Source organism: Coptis chinensis, chromosome 6, assembly GCF_015680905.1.
Source record: "Coptis chinensis isolate HL-2020 chromosome 6, ASM1568090v1, whole genome shotgun sequence".
Classification (NCBI taxonomy): domain Eukaryota; kingdom Viridiplantae; phylum Streptophyta; class Magnoliopsida; order Ranunculales; family Ranunculaceae; genus Coptis; species Coptis chinensis.
In genome coordinates, this window is record NC_141461.1 from 77,098,031 (window position 1) to 77,118,722 (window position 20,692).

The following is a 20,692-nucleotide window of genomic DNA, read 5'->3' on the forward strand; positions in this document are numbered from 1 at the left end:
CCTGGAGCCATGTTTTGGGCTGGAAAAGCGAGCCCAAAACCCAATTTCTTCAGTCCACAGAGGTCTTTTCAGCTAGATTTGACTTCAACAGACTTTTCGTCCACTTCTGCTTCTCTGATTGGGTCAAGATTTGGACCATTGGAAAGCTCTTTCTAAGACGGTCGTTTTGACATAAGGTAGGCCCAATTCCGAGGTCTGAGTCCAAAGATACGGTCTTCGGAAGTTCTACTGACTTTTGTACGTTGTTTCTGCCCGTGTTGACTTTGACTTTTCAGCTTTGACCGGGCTTTAAAAATGTTTTTTCTCCTTGAATCTTAGCCTTTAATCACAGAACTTCTTAGCAACCAACCCTTGCTCATTTATCTCGCAAAAGTGACACATTTTTACACATAATTGACTCCAATGCTTGAAATACATAAAAGTACGTAATCAGCATTAATTCTTATTTATTACTCGCATAATTGGTCTAAAAGTATTATTGTTAAGGGGTTAAAACTACAGTTTTGGGCTCTTATCAAAACATCATGGGAGATTGATATTTTTCTATTGCCAATGACACTGCATGTGTAGTCTTCAATGCTCTTGCTCAAGGTCATACACTCTTTGATATCACAAACTGTGTTATCTCTAATTTGAAAAGAGTTCGCAATTTTCCAAGACGGATATTTACTTTTACCTGTAACCGCATGCCGAATTATGAGGACACATGTCCCACAATTTTTGGCCATTTTCTATGACTGAGTTAAAGTCGATTCTATGTGCCTGCTAAAAAAATAATTTGTTCATTAAGGTTTCGGGCATTGCATTAACGACATTCACGGTACCTGAGGTACATCTGCTGTTTCCCTGAATACAAAGATATGTTGGCACATTTGAACTAATCAGGGAGCACCACAACGGAGCACCATTTGGCAAACCATTATATATTGGCGTGATGCTAAGAAAATGCATTTCACTCGAGATGATGAGAGAATGTCAGAATCTAATGGTTGGTAAAATTTGAGTAGGATAATGTGTGTGTGTGTGTGTGTGTGTGTATATATATATATATATAGTTGTGTTCGGTGTGCTATCGTTTTTCCTTTTTATTTGGTTATAAAACCTTTTTGTTGCAGATGTCCAGTCCTAATTTTGCTCACAGTTCTCAGGTAATTTTTTTTTTGATACTTCGAGGACTAAACATCATTTTGTTTGGAGATGTTTAGAACCTCTATAAAAAATCAGGCAAATTTTTTAGGATCTATATAGTTTTATTTCCTTTCTGAATAAGCATATTTAGTGACAAAGTCTTGTTTCCTTTTCTATGATGAAAATTGTCTAGAAATCTCACATTAGCATTTGAATTAGGATTTGTTCTTAGAAACTTAAGATAATACGTACGCAATAGTTTTTACATCTTTTCATGAGCATGCACAGAGTATCATTAACTGTACATAGCAGTAATTTTCTTAGACCCACAGTTAATTTACTTAAATTACCAATCTTGTGAGAATCTAACAAAAAAGCCTCGATATGTGTGAATTATGAGTAATGACACAGAGGAGTAGTTTTTCCGATTAGAGAAAATCACGCGTCTACTTACTTGATCACCATCCGAATTCTATGTGAGAATTTAGACTTTCTTTGGATCGACATAGCCAAAAATTCATACCTATTACAAATGTTACTGTTAGTCACCCCACTGAACCTTTCATCAAACTTTTCACTTTCAACAAAAATTCCTTACCCATCTATTAACCCCGAAATAAAATAAACCCACCTAAATGATAAGTATGAGAAATATGATAAAATGTGGAAAAATAAAGAGAAAGACTTGTCCAAAATCAAAATCAGTTACTTGCTCCAGAAAGAAAAAGAAAAAGAAAAGAAAAAGAAAAGAAAAATAGAATTACGTTCCCAAAAGTCAAAAGAAAAATCAAAGTTTGAACTCCCAAAAATCAAATCAAAAGGAGTCCAAAAGTTTTAAAGTGCAAAACATGGAAACTCATGTTAGAAGCTGGAAAAGAAAACAAGGATTTCTCTAGTGTAAATATCTAGAAGACTTTATTCTCTCATACTTATCATTTTTTATTTTCCATTACCATTTTCTTCTACACCACCACCTAAGCCCCATAATACATAATAAAGACCTCTAGCTCAATTAGGAGTAGGATGGTGTGATAATAAGTAGTAGACATGATTGATCCACCTTTGCTCCTCTGACTGTCATTGAGGTGTGAGGAAAAGTGTGCCAATGCACACTGGAGTTATCAAAACCCGAGTGGAAAAATTATGAGCAAATTTGTGTTTCGACACATACCTGTGAGATATTTAGGGACGCTCTCCAAAGGATCCAGAAACGACCCTGCTTATACATTTCAATATAAAGTTCACTGTATGCATGTTCATATGTAGATGTTTTAATTATTGTATGCATATTAACTTGAGTTTTAAAGGAATTAATCTTCGTTCCCTGCTAATGAGAATTATAGATATCTGAGATTAATTAAGGGAACAAGCCTTTGTTACTGAGTCATTGTAGTATAGGTGAAGTTTGTGAGTATTTTCTCTGGAAAATTCTCACGAGGTTATAACTCGTCCACTAGGGAATTCCTAGTGGTTTAAGGCCTTGTTGCATACGGTCAATGCAATCGCATTCTACGAAACGAGAATTAGTTAGGACTACACATTTTTGGACAATTATCTGTTTTAATGTCTCTTCTTTGCTTGATGACAAGCAAAGTTCTATTTGGGGGTGGTGTGATAAGCACCCAAAACTGTAATATAAAACCCTATAGAGACATAACATTTTGGTTAATTATGTATTTAATAATCATGAAATAATCATATTTTCGTGCTTTTGTAGGTTTAATGAGCAATCAACGTGAAAATGAGGAGAAAAGCCAGTATTTAAGCACGGAATATGGTGTCTACATGAAGTTTCCAAATTAGCCCACGTGAAGCCCAACTAAAGCCCAGGGAAGCAAAAAGGACAAATTCAAGTCAGAACAGGATGAAATTGTCGAAAAGCATCAAACTCTAGAAGCCCATATCTTATGAATCTGGACTCCAATGGCGGCAAGTGAACCATCAGAATGATCAGTGCGACGAGCTCTACACATAGGCGGGACTTTGTAAAAAGTCAACTTTTGGTCCCGCCACTGGTCGAAGTATGAGGGACCCACTATACAGACCCATAGAATCTGGCGATTAAGTTCACACGTTAAGCTTCAGTACAAGTCAAGTTGCATTAACAACTAGGAAAAACTTTTGTACATAATTTTGGCACACAAAGTCTTATTTGGTTGGCACAAATTTAATTAAGTCCTAATTAGTGGCTTGATTAGGTGGCATAATTAGGTGGAAACAAAGTCATTATTGGTGGCTACAAAGTTTTGATTAGATTTCACATTTAACCCCACATTTAAAGATGCAGTTGGGTGTTGAAGTTCACATGGATGCAAAGGAAAATGGGGGCACTCTCATTTGTTTTAAAAGGGAGGCTTGATGGGCAAGACATAACTTTTGCTCCATTGGCTAGTTTTAGTCCGAAATAGAAAGTTTCTATGTTTTTAGTTTTTGGTTTTTGTTAAGTTAAGCTTATAATATGTTTTCAAATCTATGTAGTTAATTTAAAATCTTTTCTAAGCAATAAGTATAATTTTCTTTGTTATTATATTTTCTTTACAATCAAGTTAAGTTGTTGTAATTTGTAGAATCTAAGGATCATAAGAAAATCGGTTTTTGCTTTTGTAAGTTTTAGTAATTTGAATTCCAAACACTGTAGAGTACTTCAATTAATCAACCACAAATCCTTCTCATGAATTCCTTAGGTAGATATTCTAGCGAAGTAACTACAAACAAGTGCTTTAGACTTTAGGTGTGGAATGATTCCCTTACTCGAAGTGTATTCCAACGTACACATGAGTGAGGTGTTTGAACAAGTGTACTCGAGTGTGTGTGAGAGTCAAATATTTTTACACGTGCAAAAGTGCAAATATCAGTCAACAACAAGGGCATCAACCTCACTAGCAGTAGAACCATGCTCCATAACAACATAACAGTGCTCAGCAACAAGGTCTAAACAATGTGAATGATGCAGATCGATTAGCACCAAGTGCCACGAGCTAGAAGAGGAGGAAGAGCAGCAAGGGGAGCAGTAGGAGGACGCACACCAATGGGAGGAAGGAACAACATTGGGTTTTAGTATTGGTTTGGAATAGGTGGTGATGATGGTGTTGATACACCAAGTACCCCAACAAATTTAGCAGGTGCACCTTGCTTAAGTCAGTCTTTAACTCAGACCCAGTGAATACAATGGTGTATTTTTATTTTATTTTTGTTATGTTGTGGATAGTCATGTTTTTTGGGGACCCATTTTGGATGACAGTGCTATGTTTGTACTGATAGTGCTATGATTGCATTGAACTACTTGAATGCTTAGTTTTTGGATTTTCTGTGGTTGTGTATTGATATTGACAGTGCTAATATAGTTGTTATGACAGGTGCTATGTAATGCAGTTCTACTTACTAAATTATTATTTATTCATAGAATACTTGATAAAAAAAAAATAACACTAATCAGGCACATTTCACACACCTGTCACATACATAACAACAATTTCTCTCATCTCACAATCTTCTCACTCTTCTCACCACTCTTCTCACAAATAGTTGAAAGATGGTAGCCCTTGCATAAGCCACAACCTTCACCAGACTGGGAATTCTTCCTAGGGGTGGAACCAGGATCTTGTATAAGGGGGGGCTACTTTGAAGTTAAACTTCAAGGGGGTTTTTTTTTCCTCTTAAGGGAACCAAACAATATTGCACACAAACAAACAAGATGTTTGTTTTTTTTAGGTTTTAATTTTTTTAATTTCCATTTTTATATTTGAGAATGAACTTGGAGAATAAGAGAGTAAAAGAGATATTGGACTGTTAAATATATATATTTACCATGTGAGAATGCTATTCTTCTTTTTCCACTCTTAGAAGAAGTCAGGTTAGGAAAGAGGAGACGACATACTAGCATATAAAAGGGGTTTTTTTTTTTTCCACTAGAAAACTGCCCATGTTCTTTATTAGTACATACTACATAGGATATAGTATATAAAGTTGGTATATTTTGTAATTTTCGACAGTTTTGTTAGTATATATATAGTATATTTTTTTTCCTGAGAAAGTTAGGGGGGGCTATAGCCCCTGTTAGCCCTCCTTTGGGTCCGCCCCTGACTCTTCCTTGCATAGATTACATACTTGGTTGTCTACTTTTTTTGTCAAAGTATAACCAAGTCACAACGCCACAACCTTCCCTAGAACTTAACACTTGAGGTACTTGAATTGTAAACTACCTTCTTTCATATGACCTAGTATGACTCTTATAAATCCACAACACTACGCATGCATAAGGGTAGTGAATACCAAGATATTGACATCCTGAAGCATATAGTGACCCTCTTCATAGCACAATTGGCAAACTGACAATAGAATATACAAACACCAGATTATTTAAACTAAGGGTTTAGTCCCACTGTCGTTTTAGACTTGGTCCTTCTAAATAATGTTTAATTAGGTTTTGACCTTTTCTCCATTACAGACAAAATCAAACTTAAACCATTTACCTTTGGCGCAGCAATAACTACAACATGACCACTTCCACCCATTATACTATTTTTTTTATCTTCTTTCTTTCAATTTTCAATTTTGTGTAACCAGCAACAACACCCAACATTTATAAGTACCAATAGATTTGACCGTTGGGATTTTTCAACGGATATATCACACTAACCGTTGATTTGAAGTGTGGAGATCTTGACACGCGTGTGTTTCTATTTTTTAAAACAAAAACTAATTTAAACTGATGCTCACATGCAAGACATGTTGTAGGGTATTTTTGGTAGTATGAAACCAAAGGACCTTGGCTAACAGCCTACAGGCAGTCAATTTTGTGGACTAACAGTCAAGACGATTTAGGAGGACCAAAATCAAATAAGCTGATTAGTGCAGACCAAACCCTAAATACCAATTATTTAGGAGGACCAAAACCTAAAAGACCTTAAAAAAAACTATAGATTGTGCATACAACGCTAAATGAGTTTATTTGATTATCAAGAAAAAAAAAAGAAAAAGAAAGAAGCTAAATGAGTTTATTTAGCATCAAAAAGGAAAACAAAAAACAAATTAAAATCAAAACAGATTGAGAGGCACTGAGCCCCAAATTACGTTGACAGTAGTTAGACTCAATTCAAGTCTCAACAACCACTAGTCAACTGGTCATCTATTGGGTCAAATAATGAGTAAATACAATGGGGTGGGGGTTGGAGAGAAAATTCGGTATGGTCCGTGAAGCTTAATTTTCTCAAGTTGCTCAACCAATGATGGGAAGATTAATAGTACTATACTATAAGAAGTTAGTTTGTTCACCAGTGTTAGCCGGCTCATCTGGTGGAAATAACACACCCTGATTGACTGCTATATTAATTCTTAATTTTATAGAGGTGAACATGACCATATAATTCATTCATTAGTGAAAAACAAAGGTCTTATATATTAATTATAGTACGAATAAACACATGCAAGCTCAATGATTATTGCCTTTGCTATGACAAAGGTCTTATTTATGAACACCTGCAAGCTCCAAACAGATAAATTATTATTGCCTTTGCTCTCACGTACAGTATAAAACCAAGTGCAGCTACATCTCATATCTGTGTCACTCACTTCTCAATAATTCAACATGGTGAAGCAAACACTAGTGCTATACCCTTCACCTCCAATAGGCCATTTAATCTCGATGGTTGAACTAGGCAAGCTTATACTCAAATACCATCCTTCCCTCTCCATAACAGTTCTCGTCACAGCTTCACCTTACAGCCCTGGCACCACTGCACCTTACATAGACCGTGTTTCGAAAACTATCTCATCAATTCATTTCCACTACCTCCCTACTATTTCTCTACCTCTTGATCCTTCCAAGCCACGCCACCATGAGACTATATTGTTTGATATTCTTCGCCTTAACAACCCGTTAGTACAGCAAGCTCTTGAAACTATCTCTCAAACTTCCAGCATTAAAGCACTTATCATTGATGCTTTCTGCAGTGCTGCTCTTGAAGTTGCTGGTAACCTCAATATCCCTGCTTTATACTTCTTTACTTCTGGTATTTCTGATCTTGCTCTTTTTCTTTACTGCCCTTCCTTACATGAAACCACTACGAAAAGCTTCAAAGATATTGATGCATATCTCGATATCCCTGGTGTACCGCCCTTACTAGCTTCTGATATGCCGCAGCCATTGATGGACCGTAGTGAAGAAATTTATGAAATAATACTAGGTTTTACTTCCGACATGGGAAAATCACAAGGGATAATTGTCAACTCGTTCGAATCACTCGAACCTCGGGCTTTAAAAGCGTTAACAGAAGGTCTCTGTGTTCCACATGCGCCGACTCCACCAATATATTGTATTGGACCTTTGATTGCAGATGGAGATGGAAGTGCAGGAAACAAGAATCACGAGTGTTTGAGTTGGCTCGACTCACAGCCAAATGGAACCGTTGTGCTCTTAAGCTTTGGAAGTATGGGATTGTTCTCTCAAGACCAACTGAAAGAAATGGCAATTGGGCTAGAGAAGAGTGAGCAGAGGTTCTTGTGGGTGGTGCGTAGTCCAGCAACCGATGACAAAACCAAGCATTTTATGGCAAAACCTGAGCCTGACTTGCCTAGTATATTACCGGAGGGTTTCTTGGATCGGACGAAGGATAGAGGCTTAGTTGTGAAGTCATGGGCACCACAAGTTGAAGTACTGAGTAAGCCAGCTATTGGTGGTTTCGTCACTCACTGTGGTTGGAACTCAGTTTTGGAAGCTGTCCGTGCTGGTGTGCCAATGGTAGCATGGCCGTTGTACGCTGAGCAAAGGATCAATAGGGTCTTTCTGGTGGAAGAAATGAAGGTGGCTCTGCCGATGGTGGAAGCAGAAGACGGGTTTGTGAATTCGAGTGAAGTAGAGAAGCGAGTCAGAGAACTTATGGAAACAAATGAAGGAAAAAGAGTTAGGGAACAAACTAGGAGAATGAGTGAAGCTGCTAAGGCAGCATTGAGTGAGAGCGGGTCATCTCCTAGAGCCTTGAGTAAATTAGCAGAATTATGGAAGGTGTATGACACCGAAGACATGTAAAGCTTATGTTCAAGTTGGTAATGAGGAATACCACGATAGACCTGCATCAATTGAATTCTAGACTGAAGAATTCCGCATTCTTAATATTTCAAAATGGTAATATTTGCCTCATCATTTATCTAATTCGAAGAGATGCAGTAAATTTGTTGATCAAGATATATATGGTCTGTGTTAGTTCTTGTGGCTGAAGCTTTAATTTTCAGGTGTTCTGTTCATTAGAGTAATCGATGGTTTGTGAATTGTGATCCCTATCACCTCAGTAAGTAAGAAATAGCCAGGCCACTAGCTTGCGTTGCCAATAATTGCTGTTATCAAATTGGTATCTGTTTAATGAAACATATGGAAAATGGGTAACCACTTTAATACTTTTTTGTTTGTGGATTGTAGATTACAAAGAAATCATTGGTAGACTTGCCATCTGCTTCTTAGTGTTCATTTTGTATGTACTGTTTTTATCGGGATGGTTAATGCATCCATACCAGAAGAACATCACTCAGAAAACAACACATCCCAACTTTTGACCAATTGACAAAGAAATTGTTACGTTGGAAAGGAATTGTTTGTATTTGGTAGGGGTGTGGAAAAATCTCCGAAGAATCATTATCCTATATACCATTATAGGATAAAACTCGGTTCACAATATAAGAGAATCAAAGTAATGTGTGGAGTGAGTGTGTAGGGCATAAAAACAGTCAAACTTATTGACCTGAAACTGATCTTGTGGGTTTGTAAATGGTACACAGTAGCTATATAAAAACAAGTCCGAGAGTAAAAATTGGTGCATAATTAAAGGGTCTGGTGGCATGGTAATAAAAAAAAGAAAGAGAATCCTGCAGACGAAGATATCGAAACAGTTCATGATCAGATAACTTCCTCATGGATGAAGACTTGTAGTGGTACAACCGAAGGCATGTACAATGAGACCACCAAACCAGGAGTGATTTTTTGGTTCCACCGTTGGTTCCTCCAAGCGCTTTCATACACGTCTCATCTTTTCCACAAAAAAAGCGAAGTTACTAGTTTGTCCAATTTTACTAGTTTGTCCCTCATAAAAGAAATAAAAAGAAGAAATAAAAAAAAATATACAGTGGAGCGTGTGTATTTCTTCTTCATCTTCTTCCCGCAAAAACGTATTAATAACAATAATATCATCTTTTTGTTAGTTTGTTCTTAATGCATCCATCGTGTTTTTCATATTTTGATTCCTATTTTTTGTTTTGTTTCCGTTTTCTTTTTATTTCATTTCTAGTTATGACTAGGGACAAACTAGTAAAATTAGGAATTTTGAGGATTTTGTGCGAGGTGTAACTACCTTATTTTTGTGGAAAAAATGAAACGTGTGTGGCTGATAATTCCCTTGGAGCGTTTGGAGGAACCAACACTAGGAGCAAAAAATCACTCCCAAAGAACAAGGATATGAAGGCGAACGTGGAACAAGTGGACTGTGGAGGCTAACTAAGGAATGTAATGAAGGATGAGTGAGCTGTTAGCTATCTTGAATAGGCTTGAAATGTGTTGCATGATGGATTCAATTATATACATAGGCGGCATCTTATAAATCCTTAGCATTCGTGCTATCTGGGAGAAATGGAACCACCTCAACAGATCAATATATTATCTATATACTAAAGCAGAGACCTTCAATAGAGGATTTTCTCTCTCCTAGGTGGCATTCTAATATGAGAGTTAGTCTTTTCTCTCTCTTATGTGACACTCTAATATGAAAGATAGTATTTTCTAATAGCCTACAATCCCACTTATATGGAACCTCTTTGGAGAGTTTGAGTGTATTTCTAATTCTTATATTTGGAGAGTTTGAGTGTATTTTCAATTCTTATATATTTGATCAAATAAATAAAATTGCTAAAAAATAGGTGATTTGTAGAAGGTAATTTACTATTACGAATCAAATACTTTTAGTGTTCCAATTATTATATATTTGATCAAATAAAAAAAATTGCTAAAAAATAGGTGATTTATATAAACTAATTCCCTATTATAAATCATACACTTTTAGTGATAAAACACCGACTTATTTCGAATATATTCTTAACGCAGCTTCAAAAACACTACATATTCTTCAATTAATAACTTATTATAGGGTGTAAAATCAGCTTCTGACGGTTCTCTACATTCTCTAAGGATTATGTGAGATATACCGAATTAGAACACTCAAAATGTTATTCGCATAACCTTTTCATATACCTGGAATTTGCATTTGTTGTTGGTTATTAACTTCTTAAGAAGTAGAGCAATATACTTCCTGAGTAAGTGCCATAATACCCATCCACGCACTCTCACATTTTTAACATATGCACTTTTCTTCCTTTTCGTTTTTCTTTCTTGGATCTCATTATGATTTTCAAACACATGCAGGCTACAATATGATAATACATATTGAAAGTCTAAATCTGTAAAAAGAACATCGGCTTATTATGAATTGGTGTTTTTATTTGCACATTTGATTTATGTTTATCTGTATGATATTGTTTCTTTAGACAATCTAATGATATATCTAATAATCATCTCAAACACAACCTCTCACATACATACACTCGAACACTCGATTCAGAAAATGCCAAAATTAACACGAGATAAATGCCAATGTGCAAACTCTCCTAAGTTTTTTCTCATTAATGTAGAGAACTGTTTCTATCAATTTAAGAACACTATGAAAGGATCAGACGATCATCAATAGTCATATTTAGAGGACATGTAGATGTAATGCACGGTTATGCATGTGATGTTTTTCTATTCAATATATATAGAGCAATAGAGTATGTTTACATGTGAATCTATAAAGCTATTTCTATCACAATAAGAGCTGACTATAACAATCTAGATTTTGTATTTGGATATCATCGGGAAACACAAATGAACTCAAAAGCAAAATTGTATTTGGCACTTGGGACGGTTTCCTTTAGGGCCCAAATAGTAAGCAAAACCTTAAGTATATGTGCTTCACTAATTTCATTTATAAACAATACATTGGCTTTCTTTGAACTGAATATATACAACCTTATTATATTTTATTTCAGCTCTTGAAACATAAATTAGAATTGACTCTTATAACAAATACAAGATATGGTGAGTGAAATCATTTCATTCAGGAGTGAGGATTAAATTACCTCATCGAGGCGGCTAGCTTTGGTTTCCTAAGTTTTGTTCTTTTTTTTCCCGAGTACAAGAAGATGAGATAGTGCTAAAAATAAATTTTCAAAATTTGTGCTTATTATGAGTGCAGGAAGATGTGATAGTACTAAAAGATATGGATCAGGATGATTATAGAACATTCATATCATGGAGTAGGATCCTGCCAAGTATATTTCACCTCTCTAACTTCATAAATGGGTGTGGATGCTTATAGAATGTCCATATCATGCATCATGGAGTAGGATCTTGCCAAGTTGCATAATAATATGATGTCCTATATGAGCTACTCTTGGTATTGCATAAGAAAGCTATTGTTAAATTTGCATTGTAATGATCATTTCAAAGCGATGGAACTACAATTAAACTTGTAATAACTCAGCAACCTTTATTCGATACACAACAAACTTTGGTTGCAAAGAGAGTCACCTCAACATTTTTTAGTTGTAGGAATTTAAATAATTTTGGAGTAAAATATATCGAAGCTTAAAAATTCTTACGAATGTTCGACTGATAATTGATGGATGATAATTCTTTGGTCCAAAAGAGTGAAAAATGTTTGTGAGTTATTGTTATACTTATTTTTGTGGCACTTTATTAATATTATCAAACTTAATTCTTTCAACATTAGTGCAATATTGGAATAACTTTGTGGTACTATTTTTTCATCTGAACTTTGTTTTGTAATGTGCTTGCAGAAATATTGAGAATAACTAAATCTACTATAAGAAATAAAGAAAAAGGTAGAATAAGATGGAATATTTGAACATTTTATTGTAAGTTCAAGGTGTGTGTTAGAAGTTTCAAGTTTGGAAAGGAAATGTTATTTGAAAGACACACTATTCTTTCATTCATTTAATTATTAGATTGTTCAAATATGAAAATTAATGGTCATTACTCATTTTATCCCCCCAATCTTACGTTAACACTTTGACATATTCACATTGACGAAAGACATAGAACGACATGATCTTCTTTATTATTCATGTTGAAATTGAATAAGTATATTTTGCATGTATACAAACAATCACTTAGAAAAAGAGAAAATATTTTGGGGAGTGTTCTAAATAGGTGAACGCATTTTCTTGAAAGAGAATTTTTTTTGTATTCATCAATTCATCGTAGAACACGTTCATGTGATAATTTTTTTCAAGTGAGAGTAGTGTATTCTTTGAGGATATGGAAACAATCAATCTGTTTTAATGATTTGATAGATATTTTAGTTATTTGTACACATTAGTACGTAAGCCTAGCGGTGATGATTTACTGTTAAATCACTATAAATCTAAGAAAACTATTATACAAGCTAAATCGAGTTTAAGATAATTCTATTTGAAAATTACAGATTAATATCCTAAACCACAAAGTGAAGAGACTATCTCAATTTGATCCCTTAGTTTTCAAGTACTTATGCACAATAATCGCTGCTCATTAACGTATTTCAGTTTATTTTTAATAAAAATATATATATTCTGATTCAAATATTTGCCACTAAATCATCATAAATCTAAGAAAACTATTATACAAGCTAGATCGAGTTTAAGATAATTTCATTTGAAAATTACGGATTAATATCTTAAACCACAAAGTGAATAGGTTATCTCAATTTGATCCCTTAGTTTCCAAATACTTATGCACTATAATCGCTGCTCATTAACGTATTTCGGTTTATTTTCAATAAAATATATTCTGATTCGAAAATTTGTGTTACACATTTTGTAAAGTCTTTTCAGCACACAAAATATTTAATATATTCTGTAAGAGCACACAAAATATTTAATAGATTCTGTAAGAGCACACAAAATAGATTCTGGGCGAGGGACTAAGAAACCTGCTGATGTTCGCTTATCTTGTAGGTTCAGCTGCTTAGTTGCATGCTATGTGTATTTACATCCTTTAAATCACAGACCACTCAAATTTGTAATGGATATGTGATTGAACTACTATAGTGTGTGGTCAAGGTGGTGTCTAGGAACCACTTCAGGACACATGATCCTCGCCTATATTGTAATCCTTTGCTGAAAACTCCCTCCGGGAATAATGAGCTTATGTTTGGTATTCTAACTTATTTTTCCTTGTTACTGTAGAAAAAGTGGCGTGTTTGAAACCATATATTCAAACGTAAGGAAATTAGTTTTTGAAGGAGCTCTGGTTTCTAAGAGTTCAATCTTATAGGGGGAGATGAGAAACTGCAACTACTAAAATCATGTATATATGAAACTAAGAGATCGTAATGGAGTCCGATTGTAAGACAAGGCAGATTGTAAGATAGAACTTCCAAAAGGTTTGCATTTACGTACAGCTCAAAATGAAGCAGAACTCTGTTAAGTTGGGACTATTTCTTTCACAGAGGCCCTAAGTTTTATCGTACATAATGCAACCCTTGTGCCCTTAAGCTCAAATGCTTATCACAAATTTTTGAGACTAGTCCAGTAAGGCAGTATGAAAAGTGTTATATAGCACTACCAGTAAATTTCATACATTCTAGAAGCCATGGTGTTCTCAGAGGGACCACTTTCTTGGTACCCAAATGTACTACGTCTCCATGCCAGAAGCAATTAGACATCACTCACTCTAAGTCAACATAACATGCCAAGTTTTATGTGTAGTCCAATAAAAAGTGGTCTATGCCACCCATTTCTGCAAGGTTGTTGGCAAAGGGGCCACTCCTTGGTGCTCATTGGTATGCCAAATTAATGTTTTATTTTATTTTATTTTATTTTTTGATAAGAAAAATTAATGTTTTATTAGGACGATGACCAATGCATCCATACCCAGTAGCAAAAATCATTCAGAAAACAACAGATACCGACTAAACTTTTGGCCAATATAATTGAAAAAGAAAGTTGGACAGGAATGCGTAACTTGTTTACTCGTATTTGGTAGGGCTGTAGCCCTCTTGGATGAAGACTTACAATGGTGCAGCCAAATGCATGTACATACAAGCTAAGGACACCATCAGAACATGGGTATATGATTGTATGAGAGTAATATTCTCATTGAGGAATATTAAGCATGCATTGAGCATAAGCAGAGATCATAACGAACTCATATCATTGACCTCCAAGATTGATTCGTAAGCAGCTCACTTCATGTAGGTAGTACATTTCATCTCGCTCCGGAATACCTCCAGTCGAATAGACGACCTCGAGCAGAACGCTTCGAGTGATGACACCATCCCTTATCCAGATGTAATCATCACCAGAGTCATATATGTACTTCCAATCACCGTGATATATGAACTACTGCACCCACTCCCAATCATCACACAATTTCTACTAAAACCAACCTAACACTCATTTTCAATCTCCACCCTACATATGTGCATGTCAGTGTACGTGTCTCGTGGATCTACATCTCCCAATATCTATAAATACCATCTACATGAACTACGTGAGACCTGATTCTTCTCTCCCCCAAGAATCAAGAGAAGATACGTAGGCAGTTCGCTCAACAAGGAACTCGGTCTAAACCCTTTTCCAAATCCAACTCCATTCTCCTTCCTCCCTTGTATGTAAAGGAAAACTAAAACGCTCATTTACATTGGTGCCATCTGTGGTCTCGATCTCTTGAGAAACCACTTAACAAATTCTTAAACCAAAAAGAAAAAACACTCAAGCCCACGAAGCATGGCAAGCCTCGAAGCTCAAATCTAGAGTTTGGTAGGTCAGCAAGGAACGATGAATGAGCAAATCACCCTGCTCAGACAGGAGAATGTCACTCTCCGCGCGCAAGTAGACACGCATAATCCACCTGCTACCTTAGCAGAGGACAACATCAACGAGGTTAATCAACAGATTAACGAATTGTCACAAAAAATCGACTAAGTGCAGTCAAGAAAGACCCTTCCCAGATCGTTCAAAAGATGCTGAAGACATATCGGGCGTCTCCGTTCGCTGCTGAGGTACTTAGCAAAGCTTCTCCTCCAGATTTCATTCAACCATGTTTTCCAATGTATGATAGTAGCACGTGTCTTGGTCAACATGTGGCTCGCTATATTTGAAGCCTGACACTATATAGTGCACCAGAGTTCGATCACCAGAGTTCGATCACCTTCACTGTCGTTTGTTTTCCGCCAGTCTCAAAGATGGCGCGCTCGATTGGTTTTTTTTACTTTAGCCAAACTCGATAAAGACTTTCGAGCAGCTCACCGATTCGTTTGCTAGTCAGTACGTCCATAAACAGTAAAAAGCCGATCTTGATTATTTGTTCCGGCTCTCACTAGGCGAAGACGAAACAATTCGTGAATTTCTAGGTCGGTTCAAAGCCGAACTACTATGCATGGAAACTGGTCTGAAAGAGTCATTCGCCACTCGGCATTCTCAACGCCGCGGGTAATGTTAACGCACTTTCACTCGCCGCATCATTGATGAAAGAAGCATGCGAGGCGTTATCCGAGCTATAACGATCGAAAGTAGACAAGTACATTGCCGCGGGGAAGACACGCCGCGCCAAGGCCTACCAGAAGAAGAAGAGGTCGCAGCAATATCCGATGACCCCCCAGCTTCAAAAAAGCGACCCCGACAGCAAGAACGGAAGTCGGGAAACAGAATGAACAACGACCGTGAGTTTGCTATTCTCACACGATCTCCCAGTTACATACTGGAAAATATCAAGAAAGCTACCTATTATCGACCTACTGTACAACAACCAGAAGATCGATCAAGCAGGCCTTATTGTGCCTTTCACCGAGCCAAATGTCACGAGATCGATGTGTGCTGGGGGCTAAAGCATTACCTTTAGGACCTCATCGAAGCAGGACACAAATACCGCTGATGGTGACTTGCGCCATAAACTTATGGCTCGTAGAGCGCGTAGTAGAACTCCACCCCGCCATGATCGCCACAATGGTCGAGCTTGCTCGTAATGAAGGGCCCCGAGGAGACCATTCCGCCATGGCGGACGTCAAGACTTTCGTCCGATCGCAACAATAACAGAACCATTCATATGATCACGTTTCTAGATGATTCAGTAACATCATCCAGAGAGAAAAGAACACGTGTAGGCGCCCTGCAAGAAGTTTACCATTTCTCTTCTCAGGCCGCACCTGCTTCACGCAGTTCCAGTCGCAACTCAGGTGACATACAGAGGCCGACCTCAACAAAGTTTGCCTCCCGCACAATGATGCGCTCGTAGTCCATGTCAAAATTAGTGATTGGATAGTCAAACGTGTTCTGATTGATCCTGGTAGTTCATGCAACATTTTGTTCTACCATACCATCTAGGAAATGAACTTGCCCAAGTCAGTCTTAAAAGATCCGATCGCTCCTCTTTACGGGTTCAATGGCTCCAGAGCCGACCCAATTGGTGATATCATACTCCCAGTTTCTGTGGGATCACGAGAAGATAAAGTCAGCTTCAATACGCATTTTAGCATCCTGGACATCAAGTCGTCCTACAATGCCATCCTAAGACGGCGTTGGATTCATCAAATGCAAGCTATACCGTCAACATTGCATCAAGTTCTCCGCTTTCCAGGCCCTAGGGGCATGATGGAGCTTCGAAGAAATCAGCTCAAGGCAAATCCTCTCAGCAAATAAGACCGCCGACCCACTTATCAACACAAGAAACGAGACTACTAGCTACACAATAGCCAAAGACTTGGTCGCTGAGGTCAGAGTCAAAGCACCAAATTAAAACAGAACACTGGGGGGCTCCAGCAAGAAGGTCTATTCATCTGTTCAAACCCCATAAGTCATTCAAGCCGTTGTTAATCCACTAGTCAGGACCCCAAAGGTCACTCCAGTCGTTGTTGCTCCACCAGTCACGACCCTAGAGGTCGCTCCGTCATTTGTTGCTCCGCTCGTCAAAACCACAGAGGTTGCACCATTATGTGTCACACAACCAGCACCGATTCCAGAGGTCACTCCAACCCCTGTTGTCATGACCACAGAGGCCACTTTAGCCCCTGTTGTCATCGCCACAGAGGTCGCTCCAATCCCAGCTGCCAAATACACCGTCCCTCAGAACAGCAAAGCGTAGCCAGATATCAATCCCTTGGAAGACGCATCATCGTCAAAGGCAGCATCTCAACCTGCAGACAGAGAGCGAGTGAACCTAGGAACAGAATATGACCCTAAGTTCGTATATGTAGGGGCTAACTTAGAGCCTACACTCAGGGCTCAACTTGTAAACTTTTTAGCAATGAATAAAGATGTTTTCGCTTGGTCGTATATCGATGTACCAAGTATAGATCCTAATGTTGCATGTCATATGTAAATCCTAATGCTAGGCCAGTGCGTCAGCGACCTCAAAGATTATCTCTGAGATTTCAAAAAGCAATCAATGATGAGGTCGACAAACTCAAGCAAGTCAGTTTCATCAGAAAAGTCAATTACCTAGACTGGATCACTAACATAGTAGCAGTTCCAAAAAAGAATGGCATAGTTCCTCTTTGCGTTGACTTCACCAATGTTAACCAAGAAACACCTAAAGATAACTTCCCTTTGCCTAGAATTGACCGACTTGTGGACTAGACCTGTGGCCATGAGCTCCTGTCATTTATGAATGCATACAGTGGATACAATCAAATCCCACTCGCTAAAGAAGACCAGGAGAAAACATCATTCATCACTAAACAAGGAATTTACTGCTACAACGTCCTCCTGTTCGGCCTCAAGAACGCTGAAGTAACTTATCAACGACTAGTCACTGACATGTTCCAGGACATATTAGGGGATACCATGGAAGTCTATATCGATGATATGGTCGTCAAGAGCAAGAAAGCAGGTGACCACCTCACTCATCTTGAGAAAGCGTTCTCCAGGTTACGCCGGACTCGAATGAAGCTGAATCCAGAAAAATACCTTTTTGGAGTGTCCTCAGGGAAGTTTCTATGGTACCAAGTATCACAAAGAGGGATCAAAGCTAACCTAGACCAAATCAGAGCATTCTTGGACATGCCCGATCCACAGACGGAGAAGCAAATACAGAAGCTATCAGGAATGGCTGCAACACTAAACCGATTCATATCCAAGGCGTCAGACAAATGCCGACCGTTCTTGCAACTTCTTTAAAAAGGTGAGTAATTCTCGTGGAACGATCAGTGCCACCAAGCGTTCTCCACCCTCAAAGAGTACCTGACTACACCTCCCGTCCTGGCAAAACCAACAGATGGCGAAATGTTGAGGTTGTATCTAGCAATATCAGACTTTGCCATCAGCTCGGTTCTCTTCAAAGAGGAAAACAACTCAAAGAAACCGATCTATTTTACAAGTAAGACGCTCACTCCAGCTGAAAAGAATTACTCTTACATTGAAAGAGCAGTACTCGCATTGTTATATTCTATACGAAAGTTCAGGCCTTACTTTCAAGCGCATCCAATCAAAGTACTCACCGACCTTCCATTGAAGAAAATCCTTCACAAGGAGAACAAGACAACTTCGCATGGCAGTATGGGTCGAAGAGCTCGGGGAGCACCACATCGAGTTTGTCCCACGTACCTTACAGAAAGGACAAGTCGTTGCAGATTTCCTAGCAGATTTCCCTGTCGACGACCTAAATTGGGAACCAGAAACATATATTCCATCCACAAAGAAGAATGACAAGACCGTCTGGTCTCTCTTTATAGATGGATCTAGCAATCCTGGAGGAAGTGGAATCAGAGTTGTCCTAGTATCCCCAGATAGAGCAATGATGGAGAAATCAGTTCGCATCGACTTTGCGACCTCCAACAACAAAGCGGAGTACAAGGCGTTAATCATGGGGCTCCGCATGGCACTGCAACTTGGTGTACAAGAGCTCTAAGTCTTTAGTGACTCGCAACTGGTCGTTAGCCAGGTTGCTAAAGAGTACACTATCCACGAAGGTAACCTTTCTAAGTACCTTCAAGTTGTTTATCAGTTACTTTCGGCTTTCAAGAAAGCCACCATACATCACTTTTTGCGCAACGAAAATCGTCATGCGGACAGTTTAGCTTACCTGGCTACCCAAACACCGAACTGTGCCCCTAGGCAGTTACTCATTGAAGTTGTTAACCAACCTGCTTACCAAGCTGAGCACGTTTTAGAGGTCAGCGACCTGTGCCCACTCTCTGAGGATCAGATGAGTCAAACATGGATGCAGCCCATCCTAGAATACATTCAGCACGGTACACTCCCTGAAGAGCGTACCAGAGCCAGACAAATGCCATATTAGGCTCGCCGTTATTGTTTGGTCAATAACAAGTTATTTCGATAATCTGCTGGCGGACCTCATTTGAGGTGCATAAGCCCAGAACAAGGCCAATTAATTTTTGCTGAAATTCATGAGGGAGAGTGCGGAAACCATGCCGGCGGTCACTCTTTGGCTCACAAAGCGATCTCCCATGGATACTTTTGGCCTCGAATGCAGCTCGACACCAAAACATATGTCCTCAAGTGCGTCAAATGTCAGACCTTTGGCCACAACATCATACAACTAGCTCGTGAGTTGATCAACATAGCGAGCCCTTGGCCATTTCACATGTGGGTCATGGACATCATGGGACCGTTCATCCCACAAAAGAGTACCAGTTTTTGCTTCATCTTAGTTACAACTGATTACTTCACTAAGTGGGTCGAAGCAATTCCTTTAGCTTATGTCAAGGAATCACACGTCAAAAACTTCATCTAGACTCATATCATTACCAGATTCGGCTTATCACACACATTGGTGATAGACAATGGTTCCCAATTCAAGGGAAAAAATAGTCAAGGAGTTTCTGGCCAAGTGGAAGATCGTTCATGCATTATCAACTCCTCAGTACGCTCAAAGCATTGGCCAGGATGAGGCTAGCAACAAAGCAATGTTAGAAAATCTGAAGAAAAAGATTGAAAAGAACAAAAGCCAATGGCCAAATCAATTAGAGAACATTTTGTGGGCTCATCGCACCACAGCTCGCTCCAGCACAGGTGAATCTCCATTCTCCTTATGCTATGGCACAAAAGCTGTTATCCCCACCGAACTGACAGACACTACGACTTGATCAGAACTCGTCGAGTCTGGACACAATGACTCCGTCCTACAATGAAAGGTCGATTTACTAGAAGAACGGCGCGACCTAGCCGCCATCAGAGTGGCATCGTATCAACAAACTCTGAAGAAGTCCTACAACAAGCGAGTACATCTTCGATCTTTTCAACCTGGCGATCAAGTTCTGAAAAAGACTCAAGATAACTCCAAACTAGCACCAACATGGGAAGGACCATACATAGTGGAACGAGTTATAGGCAATGGAATGTACTGGATCAAAACCCAAGAGGGGAAATCATTGCCACGCCTTTGGAACACTTATTTGTTAAAGAAGTTTTATCAATAAAAATACATTGTTGTATATTCCATGTTTTCATTAACTGTAAATTCAAGTTTAGTTTACTTATGTATTACAACCTACTTTACCTAATCTCGTCGATAAAGTACCGAACTCAC

The 20,692-nt window shown here is 38.2% G+C and overlaps 1 protein-coding gene across 1 annotated transcript; it reads left to right on the forward strand.

The window, feature by feature from the left end:
- The first annotated feature begins 6,507 nt into the window (after window positions 1–6,507).
- On the forward strand, window positions 6,508–8,334 carry UGT88A1 (UDP-glucosyl transferase 88A1). The gene has a single exon (XM_086569016.1). It carries the CDS (start codon window positions 6,716–6,718, stop codon window positions 8,153–8,155), a length of 1,440 nt encoding a protein of 479 aa, XP_086425142.1. The 5' UTR covers window positions 6,508–6,715; the 3' UTR covers window positions 8,156–8,334.
- Window positions 8,335–20,692: the final 12,358 nt, after the last annotated feature.